The sequence below is a fragment of the Phyllobates terribilis genome, unplaced genomic scaffold (assembly GCF_046119375.1).
Source record: "Phyllobates terribilis strain yellow unplaced genomic scaffold, ASM4611937v1 Scaffold_17__1_contigs__length_24005725, whole genome shotgun sequence".
NCBI lineage: Eukaryota > Metazoa > Chordata > Amphibia > Anura > Dendrobatidae > Phyllobates > Phyllobates terribilis.
The window spans coordinates 16161663-16182985 of NW_027362777.1; the positions used below are offsets into that span (position 1 = coordinate 16161663).

Genomic DNA, 21323 nt, shown 5'->3' on the forward strand with positions numbered 1-21323 from the left:
ATACTGTCTGTTCAGCGTGGATGGCCAGAGGACAGACAGGAGGAGGAGGAAGAGAGCATGGTCAGTCATCCTTTTGGTGAGGACACGGTCTTGCCTGTTAGCAGTCTGGCACGCATGGCTAATTTTATGTTACGCTGCCTTTCTCATAACCCTCGCGTTCTCAAAATTTTGGGTGACAGTCATTACTGGTTGGTGACACTTCTAGACCCACACTACAAGGAGAACTTTATATCTCTTATTCCTGAGGCGGACAGGTCTACAAAAAATGGGGCTGTACTAGAAGGCCCTTGTTGCGGAACTATTAAAAAATTCCCATCTGAAAACGCCGGCGGCAGAGGTCACAGTTCGTTGGACAACGAAGGACAACAGGTGAGAGAGACACAACTTCAATCCAGCAGAGGCAGGGGAACACTGTCAAAGTTCTGGGAGAATTTTCTCAGCCCCTCGCATCGCACAGGCCCTGAGGTGCAGGGTACTCTCATAAGGAGTGCAAAGTTTGGGAAGATGCTGAGGGAGTACTTTACCGACCGTACCAACGTCCTCCGTGATTCCTCTGTGCCTTATAATTATTGGGTATCCAAGCTGGATACGTGGAATGAACTGACTCTCTATGCCTTCAAGGTCCTGGCCTGCCCTGCCGCCAGCGTTTTATCAGAGCGTGTTTTTAGTGCCGCTGGTGGAATTATAACTGATAAGCGCATCTGCCTGTCAACTGAAAATGCTGACAGGATGACTCATAAAATTGAACAAGGGCTGGATTGGGCCAGACTTCTCAACACCACCGAATGATAGCAGCGTAACATAAACTCAAATCCAGTGTCTCTTTTTGGGAGGTGTATTCCCATGCACCTTCTCACACCCACACATGGGTATACGCTTCCTGATTTTGGCTATCTGCTCTTGTCCTCCTCCTTCTCCTCATCCTCTACCACCATATCACCAGGGTGACCGTGGTCCGTGATGCAACACCCACATAATTTTTTAAAGGGTATTTATGATGCCCGTAAAAAAAATTTTTTATACAGTATGTTCATGTATACCCCCAGGGGTAAATGTTTGTCAGCCCATACATTTAGTGCATGGGCATTACAAGTAAGGAGGCCTGCTCCTTTCTAATGGGAACATTTTTTTATGAGGCCCTCCTCCACATCTCTTCCAAGGGGCATTGGAGTGCCTCCAAATTTTTGGCAACCTTTGCATTCACTGCATAGGCAAACACAATGGGAGACCTACTTCCTAATAATGGGAACATTGTTTTCAGGAGGCCCTCCTCTAAGTCTCTTCAAAAGGGGTATTGGGGTGCATCCAAATTTTGGGCAGCCCTGCCACTAACTGCATACGCAGCAACACTATAGGAGACCCAGTCTTCAGTAATGGGAACAATAAAACATAGCCGGCTAATGGCTCTCTAAGAATAGTGAGGGCCGATTGCTGGTCCTTTAAGAATAATAAAGGGCACCTGATGGCCCTATAAAAATAGGCTTTGTGACTTTCAGAGTCCCTCCATCATAAATGAAACACGATGTGTCTGATGATATCTCACACACCACATGGCCAGATAAGGTTGTAAAATGTTAAAATGACATTACCTGGTGAATGCATTTGTCACGGTTGAAAGCAATGCAAAAGTGCAAAAACGCATCAAAAAAGCTAAGTGTGAACATAGTCCAAGGTGTGGAGGAGTATTATTGTTTTTGGTTATTAATTTTGCTTTATATACAAGTCATTACCCTGGAAAGGATGTTCCTTAAAATATTTACCAGGAAAATCCATTTTGGTTTTGTTTTTGTATGTTTTATTGTGAGTCTGTAAAAGTGGCGTAATACCTCTGACAACGTTGTTGACAGCAGTGACCTGGGAGTCAGAAATGCTTCCAGGGGTCTTCCCCATGCTGTTCCCATGTCATTTGAGCATTGTTCCCATCGAAACTCTGCAGACTGCCGGGGGGATCAGTCTGAAAAATGCTCGAGTCTCCCATAGACTTACATTGGGCTCGTTGCTCGGGTTGAGCACCCGAGTATTCCAATGTGCTCAACCCGAGCATCGAGCATTTTAGTGCTCGTCCATCATTACTCTGTATCTGTGTGAATAAAGTCCTCTGTATCTGTGTGAATAAAGTCCTCTGTAGCTGTGTGAATAAAGTCCTCTGTATCTGTGTGAATAAAGTCCTCTGTATCTGTGTGAATAACCTCCTCTGTATCTGTGTGAATAAAATCCTCTGTATCTGTGTGAATAACCTCCTCTGTATCTGTGTGAATAAAGTCCTCTGTATCTGTGTGAATACAGTCAAGGCCCCGTCACACTCAGTGATGCTACAGCGATTCCGACAACGATACATAGTTACATAGTTACATACAAGCGTCCATCCAGTTCAGCCTATTTCTTATGCACTGCAGCTATTCCGCAGCGTTGATCCAGGGGAAGGCAAAAAAATCCCATGCGGTATAGGCCAATTTACATCATTGAGGAAAAATTCACTTCCCGACTCCAATCTGGCAGTCAGATTAAATCCCTGGATTAATTAACTATCACTAAGCATAAGATGTAATTTTATTGTTCTCAAGAAAGGCGTCCAGGCCTCTCTTGAACTCATTAAGTGAGTTGGACATCACCACTTCCTCTCCCAGAGGATACGACCTGTCAGGGATCGTTGCTGCGTTGCTATGTGGTCGTTGGTGAGATGTCAAACAGTCAGATGTTCCCAACGACGCAGCAACGATGCGGCGACCCGTAACGACCTGTATAACGATGCAGGCCTATGTGTCTCTGTGTCTGAGTCGTCAACAAGGTCGTTGGTAAGGTGTCAAACACAACGATGCATGCTACCCAGCGGGGCCTCAACAATCAAAGAAATGTCCAGACCATTCTGACACGACCAGCGATCTCACAGCAGGGGCCTGGTCGCTGCTAAGTGTCAAACATAGCGAGATCGCTGCTGAGGTCACTGTTGCATCACAAAACTTGTGACTCAGCAGCGATCTCGCTAGCGATCTCGCTTAGTGTGATGGGGGCTTCAGATGTTGTCAGTACTTTCCCTGGAGCGCTGCTCCTGTTACTTGTTCTCTTTATCAGTGTTTACCGGGTTGCGTGTACAAGTCCTTCATCCACAAAAACAGGATTGTGCTGCTCTTCCTCCTTCCATGTCACATTCTTCTAGAAGCAGATATGTCAGGTAAGGCCGGAGTCACACTACCGTATAACATATAAAACATCGCACAGCACTCGGCCCAGTGTTATTCTATAGGGCAGCTCAGATAACCGTTTATTTTCTCAGGCGTATTCGGCGTTCATGCAAAATCGCAGCATGCTGTGATTGTACGCATATATTGTGAGAGACTCGCCAATGCAAGCCTACGGGTGTGAGAAAAAAATTGGTCGCCACACGGACCATCCGTATGCCGTCCAATTTTTATGGTTACATTACCATTCTGTAGCACAGAACACTGTAAATGGTCCTGTAAATGATTGGAGAAGAATAGTTGCAGAGAAGATAAACACGTTGCATATTGATGTCATACGGATACATGGGTGAGAAAATATCGCATCATCGCATTACACACGGATTACACACGGATTACCATACGGAGAACTCGTGCGACTCTCATCAGTGAGAATCGGAACGATTTTGTCTACGGGTAGTGTGACTCCGTCCTAAAGCTTCTGTTCTGCTCCTATAGTCTCAGAGATTAGCAAGAACACATCCTTCACAATAAGACTTTATACACACAAGACTTGTGTTATTGTGGAAATTTATACCTCGAACTGTGTTTTCATTTGAACTTTATGTCTATATCCATATATAGATGTATATATATTTAGAGATAGTTGTATATTTGCATATATCTATGTGAGGAACCAGCATTTCTTCTTAATTCTGCCAAATGCATTGTTAGTCAGTGGGCACAGGGACAGGAGCTATTGTCCCTGACTCTAGTTGTAGATGTAATTAGTTGTTGGAATCTTGAATGGCTGCTGTGTACAGATTATAGCGCCCCCTACAGCTTATTGTCCTGCTGTCCTTGTGGAAGAAAGGCACAGGCTAACTGAGCCATTGATCATTGTTAGTTTCCTGTCTACCTATTGTATTAGTGCATTCAAGGTTGTTCTCATGCAAATATTGAAGGACAAACTATGAACACTTGGACAATGAGAGACGACCTTCTCCCAATCCTGTGGGAAAATACCTGAATACGAGGTGTGACCTAGAAAAGTAGGATCTGCCTCTTTTTCCACACACTCTACAGCAAGCCACCGACCAGCTGGTGGAACACAGATCTGCTCCACTGACCATCACTGACCTCTCAAAGACGCTGGAGAATCCAGGTTGGGACAATCAGGTCACCTGGCCACATACCTCACTGCACTCACTCAGTTTCCTAAGCTTGCCGCTACCTCCTCTCTGGTTGCCGGCCAGAAGTTGGGGTAGTCGACTCTGGATGCCCCAAAGTCACAGCTGCTCAGAGCCAGCGGAAAGGTGAGATTATGTCATCTGCACAATCTTATGTACTTGCTGGGGCTGTACTGTATGTGACCGGCTGGTGTTGGTGCAATAAGTTATTGGCGCACTGTGTTACCCTCACCCTGTCTGGTCTGAGTAGTGTCCACGGGAAAGGAGAGCGGGCGTTCAGTGGGGTGAGCCGTGGTCCATATGGTTTTCTAAAGATGAGACCACCCACTGACCCTCGTGTCTCCACTCTATCTATTTATTATATTTCAAAATGTTTATGAATTTCTCTATAAAATGATCTATGACAATGATTATATAATGTACATTGTGGACCATTCAGCCTCAGATGCAGAGTGTGAACATTGCCAAAAATCTATATTGTACATTTAACTGAAATAAATGATACAATCAGAAATGTTAACCATTTAAACGGTTTTCGAAAAGTTCCGGATAAATATGAACAAAATGTAAATGTTCATTGATAAGACGTGAATTCAGCGGGTCGGTCCTGAGGGAATTTACATCCCAGGTAGGAATTCAGGGGATCTGGGAAGGGATTTCGCACCATATGAACAACACTGGATGGATGGGCCCAGATAACCCGGCACCCAGGCTGGAAAAGATCCATACGCTGGTTTTCTTCGATTCCTATATGAAAGAAATAAAAACAAATATTTTCTAACGCTTTTCTATTTTTTTTTTTTTATAATTATTTGATATTAACCCCTTTACCACTTTGGGCTTCTCCATTTCGTTTTTTGCTCCCTTTCTCTCCAGAGCCATAAATGTTTTATTGTTCCGTCAATGGCCATGTGAGGGCTTGTTTTTTGCAAGACGAGTTGTACTTTTGAACAACACCATTGGTTTTACCATATTGTGTACTGGAAAACAGGAAAATAATTCAAAGTGTGGTGAAATTGCAAAAAAAGTGCAATTTCACAATTGTGACTCACCGGCACCTGCGCACAAGTTTCCTGCTCCACCTGGCTACACAGATGGCAGGAAGAAGAGCGCCGTCCATACAGGGCAAATTGCGCAGGCGCGGGATCCGGCCGGGAACTGCACATCACAGGCCCCTGTGACGAGCAGGGGAGGAGGGGGGATAAGGAAAGGAAGCTAATAGGCGTGAAGCTTGCCAAAACTAATTTAATAAAAAGCTATTACACAGCAAGTAGACCTCTAATATGGGACATACAGGTGAGTATAGATTCATACTTCTATGACCTGGATCCCAATATTAGAGGTCAGATAGGTCCTAGGGGTGACAAATTCCCTGTAACATGTTAACAGCCATGGATGGATCGCAACTGCACCTGTGGCTGTTAGGGGCACGTGACAGCTGTACTGATCAGCTGTCATGTCCCTGGAAAGGTGCGGTGTCATCGCCGGAGTCCATACGCCTCGTACACATGCGCGGCTCTGCTCCGTAACCTAATACACGTGTGGCTCCGCTCCGTAAACCTTGTACACGCGCGGCTCTGCTCCGTACATTTCGTACACGCGCTGCTCCGCCCCGTACACCTCATACACGCGGCTCCGCTCCGTACACCTCGTACACACGCGGCTGGGCTCCGTACATCTCGTACACGCGCAGCTCCGTTCCGTACGCCTCGTACACGCGCGGCTCCGCACGCCTCGTACATGTGCGGCTGCGCTCCGTACGCCTCGTGCACGCGCGGCTGCGCTCCGTACGCCTCGTGCACGCGCGGCTCCGCTCCGTACGCCTCGTGCACGCGCGGCTCCGCTCTGTACGCCTCGTACACGCGCGGCTCCGCACGCCTCGGACACACGCGGCTGCGCTCCGTACGCCTCGTGCACGCGCGGCTGCGCTCCGTACGCCTCGTGCACGCACGGCTGCGCTCCGTACGCCTCGTGCACACACGGCTCTGCTCCGTGCACCTCGTACACACACGGCTCCGCTCCGTACACCTCGTACACACACGGCTCCGCTCCGTACACCTCGTACACACACGGCTCTGCTCCGTACACCTCGTACACACGCGGCTCTGCTCCGTACGCCTCGTACACACGCGGCTCTGCTCCGTACACCTCGTACACACGCGGCTCCGCTCCGTACGCCTCGTACACACGCGGCTCTGCTCCGTACGCCTCGTACACACACGGCTCCGCTCCGTACACCTCGTACACACGCGGCTCCGCTCCGTACCCCTCGTACACGCGCGGCTCCGCTCCGTACACCTCGTACACGCGCGGCTCCGCTCCGTACACCTCGTACACGCGCGGCTCCGCTCCGTACACCTCGTACACGCGCGGCTCCGCTCCGTACACCTCGTACACACGCGGCTCTGCTCCGTACACCTCGTACACACGCGGCTCTGCTCCGTACACCTCGTACACACGCGGCTCCGCTCCGTACCCCTCGTACACGCGCGGCTCCGCTCCGTACACCTCGTACACGCGCGGCTCCGCTCCGTACACCTCATACACGCGCGGCTCCGCTCCGTACACCTCGTACACGCGCGGCTCTGCTCCGTACACCTCGTACACACGCGGCTCTGCTCCGTACACCTCGTACACACGCGGCTCCGCTCCGTACACCTCGTACACACGCGGCTCTGCTCCGTACACCTCGTACACACGCGGCTCTGCTCCGTACACCTCGTACACACACGGCTCTGCTCCGTACACCTCGTACACACGCGGCTCTGCTACATCCACACTGTAAACCCCTCCTGACCCCACACATAAACTTCAGCTCATCCAGCACCATGACAACCAGCACAGCAGAGTCCTGCATCCACTGAGGCCCCTGATCATGTGACCCCTGACTCCTCCCCTCCTGTGACCTCATCACAGCTCCTGTGCGCACACAGCAGCCATATATGTGGTGGCGGCTCTGCAGGAGGAGGTATGTGGAGACCCCCATTACTGGGCGCAGGGGGCATTAACCCCTTCAGCACGGAGACTCTTTTGGGGTCTTGTGTTGCCCCTTTATAAGAATCATAAGGTTTTTGTTCTGTTTCCTGTAATAGATACATACGACCCAACTATGGAGACAGGAAGGGAGGAGACGTATTGTTCCCATAGTACAGGACCCCTTTACTGCCCCACAGTGTAATGCCCCCATTATGCCCCTTATGCAGGATGTATGATGCCCCCACACAGTGTAATGCCCCCATTATGCCCCTTATACAGAATGTATGATGCCCCCACACAGTGTAATGCCCCCATTATGCCCCTTATACAGGATGTATGATGCCCCCACACAGTGTAATGCCCCCATTATGCCCCTTATGCAGGATGTATGATGCCCCCACACAGTGTAATGCCCCCATTATGCCCCTTATGCAGGATGTATGATGCCCCCACGCAGTGTAATGTCCCCATTATGCCCCTTATACAGGATGTATGATGCCCCCACACAGTGTAATGCCCCCATTATGCCCCTTATGCAGGATGTATGATGCCCCCCACAGTGTAATGCCCCCATTATGCCCCTTATGCAGGATGTATGATGCCTCCACACAGTGTAATGCCCCCATTATGCCCCTTATACAGGATGTATGATGCCCCCACACAGTTTAATGCCCCCATTATGCCCCTTATGCAGGATGTATGATGCCCCCCACACAGTGTACTGCCCCCATTATGCCCCTTATGCAGGATGTATGATGCCCCCACACAGTGTAATGCCCCCATTATGCCCCTTATGCAGGATGTATGATGCCCCCACACAGTGTAATGCCCCCATTATGCCCCGTATGCAGGATGTATGATGCCCCCACACATTGTAATGCCCCTTATGCAGTATGTATGATGCCCCCACACAGTGTAATGCCCCTTATGCAGTATGTATGATGCCCCCACACAGTGTAAAGCCCCCATTATGCCCCTTGTGCAGTATGTATGATGCCTCACACATTGTAATGCATTATGCCCCTTATGTAGTATGTATGATGCCCCCTCACAGTGTAATGCCCCCATTATGCCCCTTATACAGGATGTATGATGCCCCCACACAGTATAATGCCCCCATTATGCCCCCTGTGCAGTATGTATGATGCCCCACACATTGTAATGCATTATGCCCCTTATGTAGTATGTATGATGCCCCCACACAGTGTAATGCCCCCATTATGCCCCTTATGTAGTATGTATGATGCCCCACACAGTGTAATGCCCCCATTATGCCCCTTATGCAGTACGTATGATGCCCCCCACACAGTGTAATGCCCCCATTATGCCCCTTGTGCAGTATGTATGATGCCCCCCACACAGTGTAATGCCCCCATTATGCCCCTTATGCAGTATGTATGATGCCCCACACATTGTAATGCCCCTATTATGCCCCTTATGTAGTATGTGTAATGCCCCCATTATGCCCCTTATGTAGTATGTATGATGCCCCCACACAGTGTAATGCCCCTATTATGCCCCTTATGCAGTACGTATGATGCCCCCCACACAGTGTAATGCCCCCATTATGTCCCTTATTTAGTATGTATGATGCCCCCACACAGTGTAATGTTCTCCCAGTACCGCCTGAGGTCCTGCAGTTGGAATAATCCCTCTGGAGTTGGTTTTCCCTTTGGCTGCTCCCCTACATGTAGACCCTCGAGCATGTATACATGCATGTAGGGGAGCAGGCCTCACTAGATATCGAGGCTTTGTACAGTAATATACCGCATGATGATGGTATCAGAGGAGTAAGACGTTTATTGAAATCGAGATCAATAGAGTGTAGCAGACATAATGACTTCATGGAGGATCTTCTAAAATTAACTTTTACTCATAACTTATTTATTTTTGACAGGAAGTACTTCCACCAGCTCAGTGGTACTGCGATGGGGAGCCCTTGTGCCCCCTCGTATGCTAACCTATTCCTTGGCTGGTGGGAGGAATCCACAATATTCAGGGATGATCATAAGTGATGGCATTCATATATTGGGGTATTGTACAAATATATAGACTACATTTTAATCATCTGGTCAGGGACGAGTGAACAATCTTTTGAATTTGTCAGAGAACTGAACATCAATAGAGTCGGCCTGAGATTTACATCGGAGTTTAATTATAACCAGTTGACTTTCCTGGATGTACTAATCTAGATAGAACGGGATGGGACCCTAGGAACACTCATCTACCATAAACCTACAAGCACTAATAAACTATTGAAGTGGAATAGCCACCACCCCATCCCCATAAAAAGAGGAATACCCAAGGGTCAATTTTTATGGTTGAGAAGGTACTGCCATAATGTCACAGATTTTAATATACTGGCAATAGACCTGAACACCAGATTAAGGGATTATAGGGTACTCATGGTACATTTTGGATTCCACATCATCGTTTGCAGAAAAATGGGAGAAACAGACTCCTCCATACCTAACCAAGAGACCAAGAAAAAGATGGGGTAGCACGAGTAAGAAAAACTTATGACAATCAGAGTGACCTGGGATATACTTGTGGCCGACCCAGCTCGGAGGGTGCTGTGTGATCTACTCCCACAATAACTTTCAGAAAGGGTTGGTCAATTAGGGACCGTTTAGTGCATAGTTTCTACCAAAAAACTGCACCCAAGGGGACTTGGCTAGATAGAAGAATCTGTGGTTTCTTTAGATGTGGAGAATGTTGTACATGTAATTGGATGAGACCATGTAAATCTTTCTCGAGTTCCTCCACGAGTAAAAACTTTTTTCAGAGGGGTTATTCCAACTGTAAAACCTCAGGACTTGTATATATGGCCACATGCACCTGCCCCCTAGATTATGTAGGTAACATGTAAGCAAATAAGAAGAAAGGGTAGCACTCACCGGTCCGTAAAACGTACTTCTTTATTGTATGACATCGGTACACTATTCCTGGACCAATTGTCTTCCCCGTACAAAGTTGCCGGTTCTTGTTTTATTTTTTGTGTTTGGACAGATTATGTAGGCAAGACCAAGAGGGAGTCTAGGAGGAGGGTGGGGGGCATTTGGGTGACATATGCCATGGTCAGGACACCCGATTAGCGAGACACATGAATAGTGTACATCGAGGTGAAACCAGAGACATCTCCTTTTGTATCATTGATGTGGTTAAACCCAATGTGATAGGAGGTGATCACAATAGATATATCCTCAAAAAGGAAAGTGAGTGGATTTCCAGACTGGATTGACTAGACCCTAAGGGACTGAATGAGCCAATTTCCTATGCTTGTTTTGTGTGAATACAGCCCCATTCCGGATTACATTTTGGATTTTATACTCTATTCATTGCTACTCAGTTCCCAGTGATTGGAGTTCACATATTATTGTACGTCATCGAGATATCTGAGCTTCTATATCAGAATTATTTCTTATCAGTTATATCCTACATATACTATTTAGTAACTAGCAAATGTGATGATCCTTGTGTATCTCTAATTATGCAATGGGGGTCTAATGTGATCATTTAGGAATATACTGTGGGCCATCATCCCATATTTTATGTAGTGATAAAGTAGATCTACGTGCCTATTGCATGATGGGAGGATGTGAAATACTTGTTTTTAGTCTCCCATGACGCTGATCTCAGAGATAGGACTTTTCTATGTTGGTGGTATGCAATCCAAAACCATTATGCGATCCGGCGTGGAACGCATGCTTCCGGACATGCGCATTCGCAGATAGGAGACCGTGATGCACTCCAGCATGGAACGCACATGTCCGGTCACATTTGAGCTTTCTTCCGGCCTGTTGTTTTGTGCTGAATTGTGGGGAATACTTGAGAATTTATTTTTGTTCCATCTGTCTTTAGTTGATCCCACTGATACATCAGATAAGTCCTCAGAGAATTATAATTAGAGGAACCCATGGACACATTAGGATTTGTGAAGCTGACCTCCGCTCTCCTCTATTTCCTTTGAATTTATTGTGCGACCTGTATTTCAGAACAGTAGCTCTTGGTTTTTCATTTCCATGTGTAAATTGAATTTGACTCGTCTTTGATATCTCTTTCAAACTTAGTTTTTTCGATGTCTGAGATCCATCCTCCAGACTTTGTAAATTCTTTTACATATTTTGTTTGAGTTTTGTATCCAAAAAGGCGGAAAACTTTCACCTAGTTTTTTTTTCAAGAAACAAATATCAAACGCATTGTGACTTGGTTATCCTTTATAAATTTATCTTTATTAAGTTTTGAAAAGGAAATACAAATACAAACGCCGGGTACTAGTTGTGCAACAAGTAGTAGGTCAAACATGACCACATAACCATAACAATAACCAGTATTTCCAAAACATTTGAAAACAAAATGAAAGAAGTTAACACAATCCAAAGTAGAGTCGCTGGTAGAACATTGGTTCAATGTGTTTTAGGATATACCAGCGTGGTGACTCTGACTTAAACATTAAGTCATTACATATTCATGTTGGTTAACAAATAAGGGTTATAAAAGAAAAAACGAGTAGTTAAAACCAAAAACACAAATATACACAAAGACAAAGGGAAGTGGGGGAAGGGATGTATGGGTAAAAGGGTTAGGGTAACGTCAGAGAGGCTCCTGAAGTATAGACTTTACCTTGACCTCATAGGGGAAAGTTATCAGCGGAAGATTTAAACTCCAGTAGGACCATGTTTTATAAAATTTATCATGGGAGTTATTGATCGTGTAGGTGAGCTCCTCCCTTAACATAATCTCATTTATTTTGGAGAACCATAGTGAGATTGTCGGGATAGTGTTACTTTTCCATAGCGAGGGAATACATGCTCTAGCAGACGTGATCAAGAGTCTCAGTATCGAGTTTTTATATTTTTTTAAAGGGATGTTGCTGTGATGGAGAAGGACGAAAGCTGGGTCATGTCTTGCTCCATCCACCAACGTCACGTTACAACACAGACTGTCCAGGAGTTTGCGGAACCTCATCAGGAGAATTCCCAGGCGTTGTAGGAAGGTCATACAGGCACGTGGAGGCCACACACAATACTGAGCCTCATTTTGACTTGTTTTAAGTACATTACATCAAAGTTGGATCAGCCTGTAGTGTGTTTTTCCACTTTTAATTTTGGGGGTGACTCCAAATCCAGGTCTCCATTGGTTAATAAATTTGATTTCCATTGATGATTTTTGTGTGATTTTGTTGTCAGCACATTCAACTTTGTACAGAATAAAGTATTCAATGAGAATATTTCTTTCATTCAGATCTAGGATGTGTTATTTGAGTGTTCCCTTTATTTTTTTGAGCAGTGCATTTAATAGAATGTATAGTGAGTAAACTATAATATGTGGGATGCACGTCAGAGTCGCTAAAAAAAATGTATTAGAAGACATTTATCTGATGCAATCAATCCCACAACATTAAACGTCTGTGGTTTCAAGACGCTTCACCATGACATATGATTCAAGCCGTGTTAGTTTCCTTGATACCATGGTGATCAAGGATACACAGGGCCACCTAACTGACCACTATTCCAAGCCCACCGATCTCAATGGCCTATTACACTTTTCTAGCAATCATCCAAGGTCGATGAAGAAATCTATACCTACATCACGATTTCAGAGGGTCAAACGGATTGTGTCCAGTGAAACTATCCGCAATCAGAGGTTACAAGAAATGTCGACCAAATTCACTGAACGAGGCTATCCACCTAGCTTCTTGCATCCCCAGGCGTCGAATTCCAGAACTGATCGTCCAAACAGGACAGAAGGACAGAATCCCCTTTGTTCACACGTTACACCCCTTCGCCTACATCTTACATAAAACCATTAGGAAACACAGGAACATCTTACAAACCGGTTATTCCACGATCCCTGCGTTCCAACAACCCTTCCTACCGTGTTTTAAGAGAGCAACCAATATTAGAGACTCTCTGGTATGTGCCGATTTGGGCGCAGCGTACCTAGGTCCTAAACAATGTTTTTTGCAGAATCCCAAAATGGGCACATTCCCATGTCTCCAATGTCGTCAATGCAACAATGTCCTCAGGGGTAGCATTGTTCATCACCCACAAACTGGCAAAATATACAACATCAAAGGGTACTTTACATGTGACAGTTCATATGTGGTATATCTTATTAAATGTGCATTCGGCCGAATCTATGTGGGGGAGACGGCACAGCCCATAATGGATAGGATTTCAAAGCACAAGTCCACAATTTGGCGCAAAAACCTAATGTTACCCATTCCCCAACAGTTTATCACGGCAGGACATAGTATTTCTCAATTCAAATACCAGTTATTGGAACAAGTTTTGACACCACGTCGGGGAAGCGACCGAGTGAGCCTTCTCAAACGTAGATAAGCCTACTGGATTCATGAATTACAGTTCTTAGAGTCGAAAGGCCTTAATAGGGACTATGAACTACTGGCTTTTTATATAAGGTTTTTTTATGATTGGAGTTTGGTTCTCATTGAACAATTGGTATAGAGAAACTTGTCACCCAGGGATCTTATGTGACCCTATGTTGAAATGTATTTGACATTTGGAAATGTGGTCTTCAATTTGAATAGGTCAATAATATACATGTTTTGATCTCCATATCCTACTCATATATTGTATCCTTTATTGCAGATTATTCCTCTCTGGCACACTCTTGTCCCCTCTCCTGGATCCTTCTCCACTCCAACAAAGGCTCTGCCTCATGCCCATTGGGTCTTATGCTCTATACTGGTGGAACCCACATTCTCTCTCCCTGGCACTCAAACTTCCGGCTCACTGGAACGCATTTACACCAGCCTGCGGAACGCACAGCTTCCTGGGAGCAACGCGTCACTTCCGGTGACGTCACACGTGCACTTCCGAAGTGCACACTACACAGCACTGCGGGATTGGTGGCAATTGGTCAGCTGATACCATCCTGCCCCTGACAACGCTCACAGCACCAGGAACTAGCGGTGGACACCGCGTTCCTCTAAGCCACTACGTGCAGTACCACCTTATAACCAGGAACTAGGGGTCACAGGTATGCTACGTCCAGCTCTATTCGGTCTATCTCTGCCTCTACAGTCCATCTCAGCTGTTAACTCTGAGTCTGCCACTCTCTGCTCTTTTCTGCAGACCCAAGTAACCAGTGTCACCATATCTCCACACTTTTGAATTCCTACCTTTGAATACCATCCAGGAGGCTAGTAGGTGTCGCCTCTCTTCAATTTGTATATATACTTGCTCTATACTATGATGTTGTATCCGCATTAATGGGGTTTGACGAAATATTATACACTGTTTAAGAGGGGTTTGGGAGAAATTGTTAATATTTTCTCAATATTTCCCTGACAGTGCGTCTATGAGAAACGTATTCAGCTGCAGACTCCAAGGAAGAAACTGCTTGTTGTATGTGTCCTAAAATATAAAGGTTTTATTACTAGATATAAAGAAGAAAACTAAATACTGTAAAATAATAAATCTCCTTATATGTTTCCTCTCATTATCTCCAATAGTTGTATTATTACACAGGATTTTTATAATGTTCCATCAGCTTATCTTTTTCTCCTTCAGGTCTCTACAATATCGGATCCTCTCAGTGAAGATCTTCTATATAAGAAAATTTTTCTGATTTACCCATCAAAGATGGATATGGACAGAGACAAGATGGCGGAGAGGATATTACACCTCACCCTAGAGATCCTCTTCCGGCTTACTGGAGAGGTGAGAGATTCTGATGACGTCACATTACATCATTCTTATCTATGGGAAAAACAGATGGGCAGAACTGGAGAGGTGAGAACTCTGGAAATGTCTGGAGTGAGATTTATTACTGTGTCTTTCCATAACCAGAGATTAATCACGGGGCCTCCACCTCACCCCCTGATACATGAGGACATCAATGACCAGATCCTAGAACTCGCCTACAAGATGACTGAGCTGCTGACTGGAGAGGTGACACTGCTGGGAATGATGGGACATTATACAGTAACACTATGAAGGGATCGGGGAGATGACGGTATCATTGTGTGTGTCAGGTTCCTATAAGGTGTCAGGATGTCGCCGTCTATTTTTCCATGGAGGAGTGGGAGTATTTAGAAGGACACAAAGATCTATACAAGGACGTCATGATGGAGGTTCCCCAGCCCCTCACATCACCAGGTAATAGACAGGACTAAATACACACGGCCTATAATTATCTGTATGTAAAGAATGAATTCAGTCCCTGTATGTGTTTCCTCCAGATCTATCCAGTAAGAGGACAACACCAGAGAGATGTCACCGTCCTCTTCTTCCACAGGACTGTAAACAAGAAGATCCCAATGTTCCTCAGGATCATCAGGTAGATGGAGAGAAGGAGTCATGAGATCTCCCCTATGATGTGTAGACGGCTGTAAAGGTTTTGTATTTTTGGATTCAGTCTTGTTTTATCCACCATTATTATGTTTTATATTTGTGTAATGAGAACGGTGGAGATGGCAGGATTAGAGCCAATCATAGATGTGACTTCTCCATCTGTCTGTGACTTTTACAATATTTGTTTCAGGGTGAAGATCTGACCCATATTAATACTACAGAGACATATGTGAGGGATGATGAGCGGTGTAAAGAGGAGATTCCTATATATGACTACCCAGGTGAGTAGTAATCACTGAATACTGAGAAGTCACAGATTCTTCTCAGTCACCGGCTGTGGCTGCTTTATCGTTTGTGTAGTCCGGCTGTATCACAATTGTGTGATCACCATTTTGCCGCTAGACCACAACATTCTCCTCCGTCCGAAAATGTTCAGATTACTTTGGGAAATTGTGAAAGCCCTTTTCTATAGAACTTACAACCTGGAGGTTCCACCTACCCCCTGGGATTAGATGATGCTGACCGTTACCTGCCCAGGTCTGTAAACTACAAAGCCAAATGACAGCGTACGCAGAATGTGCAGATGATCAGGCCCCATTTTTCAAATCTGACAGATGTCACTTTATGTGGTGATAACTTTGAAATTTTTCACAAAGGATAATAAGAAACAAATGGACCTTACAAATTATTTTCCAACTTCTTTTGAATTTGACAATACCCTATATACAGCTGTACACTACTGTCTGGGCACATGGCAGGTTAAGAAGGGAAGGAGCGACATTTAGCTATTAGGAATGCAGATTTTGCTGGAATAGTTTGCAGACACAATGTATTGGGGGCACTGTTCATGGTCACATGGAAGCTGAAAAGATGGCTACCATGAACAGGCTTGCCTTAACTACCCCATTTACATATTTCACAAATTACTTTCCTCATCACCCTTTAACCTCTCTACATGGATCTGGACTTACACAGAGACCCCTAGGCTTGGGCCACGGTGTTACCTGCTGTTCTGTGGAGTGACATGGGAAGAAGAATAGTCAGATAGCCGGGTCAGAACAGGAGGGCAGAGAAAATACAAAATCAGAAGACACAAGAGTAGTCAGTAAACGGGCCGAGGTCACAACAGAAACAAATACACAAGCCGAGAGCTGATCACAGAGGACTGACCCAGAGGAGAACAAGGCTGTATCTGGCAGCTTCCGGCAATATGCTTCCAGCTTTAGTAGGGTGTGGTGCTTTCCAAATGGCTGAAGTAGGGAGCAGATTATTCCAGCTGGACAGCACACACACCCATACTGCAAAACTGGATGGTACTACTGGTCCCTGCAACCCTAATCTTAGTGGCTGCGCAGAGCCTGCGCCTCGCAGAGCTTCTGGTTCTGACGTCTCTTCCATCACCAGCGCCGCCTGCAGAATGAATAAGGCGGCTTCTGGTGTCAAAAGTAGACCTCACACAAGTCGAAGCAGGAGGAGAAGTAGACGTCCCAGAGGAGTTGGGACACACCTTTTGCAGAAGCAGTAGAAATCCCATAAAGTGACTCCATTTTGGAAATTATAACCCTCAGTGAATTAATTTATAGGAGAAGTGACTATTTTGACTCTACAGTCACTCTCCAGAAATTAGCACGCAGTGGATGTTGGAGAGTGAAAATTGCAAATATGCTATTTTATTACCCAACACATAGTGCCCAGATTGTGCTCCAGGAGACACACACCGTAAATTAAGTGGGTTCTTCTCATTATAGTAATACCAAATACATGGATGCTGAATGTGACTTAGGCACATAAACTACTGCAAAGCTCAGAAGTGAGGGGGAGATCTGACTTTGGGAGAGTGGATATTGCTGGATTGGTTTATGGAAACCATGTTGCTTTTCAAGAGCCTTTGAGCCACTAGTAATATGGAAACCTCTGTTTTTCCATTGACAGATGATGGATCTGAGTGGGGACTTGTTTTTTGTCAAATAAGTAGAAGTTTTTATTGGTATTATTTTCGCCTACATAACATTGTTTGGTGGCTTTTTATTCCATATTTTGGAGGCAGAATGAAAAAACAGTGGAACTCGCTCTACTGATCCATCCTATGAAGTTTCCTATTAGACAGTCATTGTCCTGGTGAATAAGTGAATTTTTTTTATATAACTTGCCTTTTTTATGGAGAGTTTAAGTAGAAATGTTCAAAAATATAAAATTCAAGGATTTTTTATTAAAAATAATAATTGGTTTTATTCTTGGCAGATGTCTGTACCAGGAGATCAGAGGGACAGCTGACATTTTCAGTTTTCAAATCAGATAATTTTCAGATCCAACAGGATATAATTGAAATGAATGACATTTCTCCAGATTTACCATCATCCCTTCACAGCAAAGATCTGTCATCTGATCCTTTGATACAGGTCCTGTCTTCTGATTCATTACCGACTACTAAGGAAAATCAAAGTCACAAAACTAGCATTAAAAAACAAACTGCTTCTAAAGCAAAGAAGCCATTTTCACGTTCAGAATATAGAAATAGTTTTCCTCTCAAAAAGTCTTTTCTTAAACCTCAAAAAATTCACACAGCGAAGAATAGATTTTCTTGTTCCAAGTGTGGGAGATGTTTTAATCAGAAATCAGATCTTGTTAGGCACCAGAGAACTCACACAGGGGAGAAGCCTTTTTCCTGTTCAGAATGTGATAAATGTTTTACAGAGAAATCAAATCTTATCGCACATCAGAGAATTCACACAGGGGAGAAGCCATTTTCCTGTTCAGAATGTGGTAAATGTTTTACAGAGAAATCAAATCTTATCGCACATCAGAGAACTCACACAGGGGAGAAGCCATTTTCCTGTTCAGAATGTGGAAAATGTTTTAACCAGAAATCAAATCTTAATATACATCAGAGAACTCACACAGGGGAGATGCCTTTTCCATGTTCAGAATGTGGAAAATGTTTTAACCAGAAATCTAGTTTTCTTAAGCACCAGAGAAACCACACAGAGGAGAAGCCTTTTTCATGTTCAGATTGTGGGAAATGTTTTGTACAGAAATCATATCTTAGTATACATCAGAGAACTCACACAGGGGAGAAGCCATTTTCCTGTTCAGAATGTGGGAAATATTTTACAGAGAAATCAACTCTTATCAACCATCAGAGAACTCACACAGGAGAGAAGCCATTTTCCTGTTCAGAATGTGAGAAATGTTTTTCAGAGAAATCAAATCTTATTGTACATCAGAGAACTCACACAGGGGAGAAGCCATTTTCATGTTCAGAATGTGGGAAATCTTTTGCAAAGAAATCAAATCTTACCAAACATCAGAGAATTCACACAGGGGAAAAGCCTTTTTCATGTTCAGATTGTGGAAAATGTTTTGGACACAAATCATATCTTAATAAACATCAGAGAACTCACAAAGGGGGGAAGCCATTTTCCTGTACAGAATGTGGGAAATATTTTACAGAGAAATCAACTCTTACCAAACATCACAAAACTCACACAGGGGAGAAGCCTTTTTCATGTTCAGAATGTGGGAAATGTTTTACAGAGAAATCAAGTCTTATCAAACATCAGAGAACTCACACAAGAGAGAAGCCTTTTTCTTGTTCAGAATGTGGGAAATGTTTTAACCAGAAATCAGATATTGATAAGCACCAGAGAACTCATACAGGGGAGAAGCCTTTTTCATGTTCAAAATGTGGGAAATGTTTTAACCAGAAAGCGCATTTTGATAGCCACCAGAGAACCCACACAGGGGAGAATGCCGCAACTACACCCAACTAGTCTCTGTAGAAACTAGAAAAAAAACCTAGCTGCACAACTAAAAATGCCACCACACACCTAACTAACTAATAAGCCGTTGAGGAGTTTCTCATACCTCCTGAGGAACCAGAGAGGAGGCTGCAAAACACTCTCAACAAGGGGAAAGGAAAGTATGAAGTAAAATATGAAAACTCTGAATGAGAAACAAAAACACATTCATATAGGGCAAAGAAGGCAAGCTAAGGAGAACCAAAAATAAAAGGAACAAGTATAATCTCCCAGAAACTCATCACTGTTAGAATTAAAAGGTACTGGGAGGGAAAGCAAACTGACCGGGAGGATAGTTTCACCTTTGTGGTGAAACTTACAAAATTTATCCTCACCAACTGTGTACGTAAAACCCATCCATTTATAATGACCACGGACAAGATAAAGATTCCCAACTCACATCAGGACCACAAGATCCCAGGGACTTTCAGCTGCATCACAACTAATGTAATGTACTTAATTATATGTAGCAAATGTCCAACTGGGGGTCTGTATGTAGGGGAGACCAGGCAAAAACTTAAAACAAGGATGAATTCTCATCACCACCCAAAAAAAGAAAAAAAGAATAGATCTACTTGTGTCCACACATATTTACCGCCACAACTGCTTATCCCTTTCCGAAACTGATAGTTCTGCTTCACGTCACTTGTCTTATCTATTGCATTATTCCTGTGCCCTGTTGTGTATAAATATGTGACTCTTCAGATTTTGTGTTATACTATGCCTGATGAAAGACCTGAGTAGTCTAGAAAGCTTACTGACTAATGGCTAACTGAAAAGATGGTATCCTCCACTGAGGACTTTCAAATTTTAAAGTTTTTCTCCAAACAGCAATTTAAAGATCTCTCCACAGGTGTTCAATGGGATTTAGATCCAGATTCATTGCTAGTCAGAACTGTCCAGCACTTTGTTTCCATCCATTTTCTGGGTGCTTCTTGAAGTATGTTTGGGGTCATTGTCATGCTGGAAGACCCATGACCTAGCACGCAAACCCAACTTTCTGACACTAGGCACTACATTGTGCCCCAAAATCCTTTGCTAATCTTCAGATTTCATGATTCCTTGCACACAGTCAAGGTACCTGACCTGAGGCAGCAAAACAACCCCAAAACCTCTTTGAAGCTCCACCATATTTGACTGTATGTGTTTGTAAATTTATTGATTATGTTGCACATTGGACAGAGGAACATCCGGATCTCAAAAGATGGACTTATAACCTTGAAATTATTGATATTTTTCAACAATTTTGGTTCTCAAGTCCTCAGACAGTTCTCTTCTCCTTTTTCTGTTTTCTCCATGCTTAGTGTGCCACACATATGCACACAATGCAAAGATTGAATCAACTTCTCCCTTTTTTATCTGGTTTTAGCTGTGATTTTCTTATTGCCCACACCTGTTACTTGCCACAATTGCGTTTGAACAAGCTTCACATGCTTGAAACAGAGTTGTTTACCCACAATTTTGGCAAGGTGTCAATAATTTTGTCCGACCTATTTTATGTGGTTTTGTGTGAAATTATGTTCAATTTGCCTTTTTTTTTCTCTGTTTTCTTGTGCTGTTTCAATAACCGCAAAGGAAATAAACGTGTATAATAAAACATGTAATTGCAATAATTTTCTGGGAGAATTACTTCATTTTCTGGCACAATTTCAAGGGATCCAACACTTTTGACCATGACTTGTTTTTGTTGCCTTTTTAATTTGTTGCAGCATATCATCCTCTTCATGTTTAGCTATATTAGGAGGCTTGTAGCAAAGTCCAGTTAGCAGCTTTCCATTATTGCCATTTCCATGTACATTACCCATACTGACTTTACATCAGGGATGTAAAGCTCAAAACATGTAGAGGGCCAAAATGAAAAACTTGGACAAAGTTGTGGAC

At 44.1% G+C, this 21323-nt stretch overlaps 1 protein-coding gene across 2 annotated transcripts; it reads left to right on the top strand.

Moving 5' to 3' along the window:
- The first annotated feature begins 7249 nt into the window (after positions 1 to 7249).
- LOC141176118 (uncharacterized) lies at positions 7250 to 21055 on the top strand. 2 transcript variants are annotated; one of them, XM_073660113.1, is made up of 10 exons: positions 7250 to 7316; positions 13939 to 14329; positions 14425 to 14495; positions 14644 to 14697; positions 14863 to 15012; positions 15142 to 15243; positions 15327 to 15450; positions 15534 to 15631; positions 15836 to 15926; positions 17887 to 21055. In XM_073660113.1, the coding sequence occupies exons 5-10, from the start codon at positions 14935 to 14937 to the stop codon at positions 19413 to 19415; spliced, it is 2022 nt and encodes a 673-aa protein (XP_073516214.1). In that variant the 5' UTR covers positions 7250 to 7316; positions 13939 to 14329; positions 14425 to 14495; positions 14644 to 14697; positions 14863 to 14934; the 3' UTR covers positions 19416 to 21055. The 2 variants fall into 2 exon arrangements, with proteins under 2 accessions (XP_073516214.1, XP_073516213.1); XM_073660112.1 differs by lacking the exon at positions 14644 to 14697.
- The last annotated feature ends 268 nt before the right edge of the window (positions 21056 to 21323 follow it).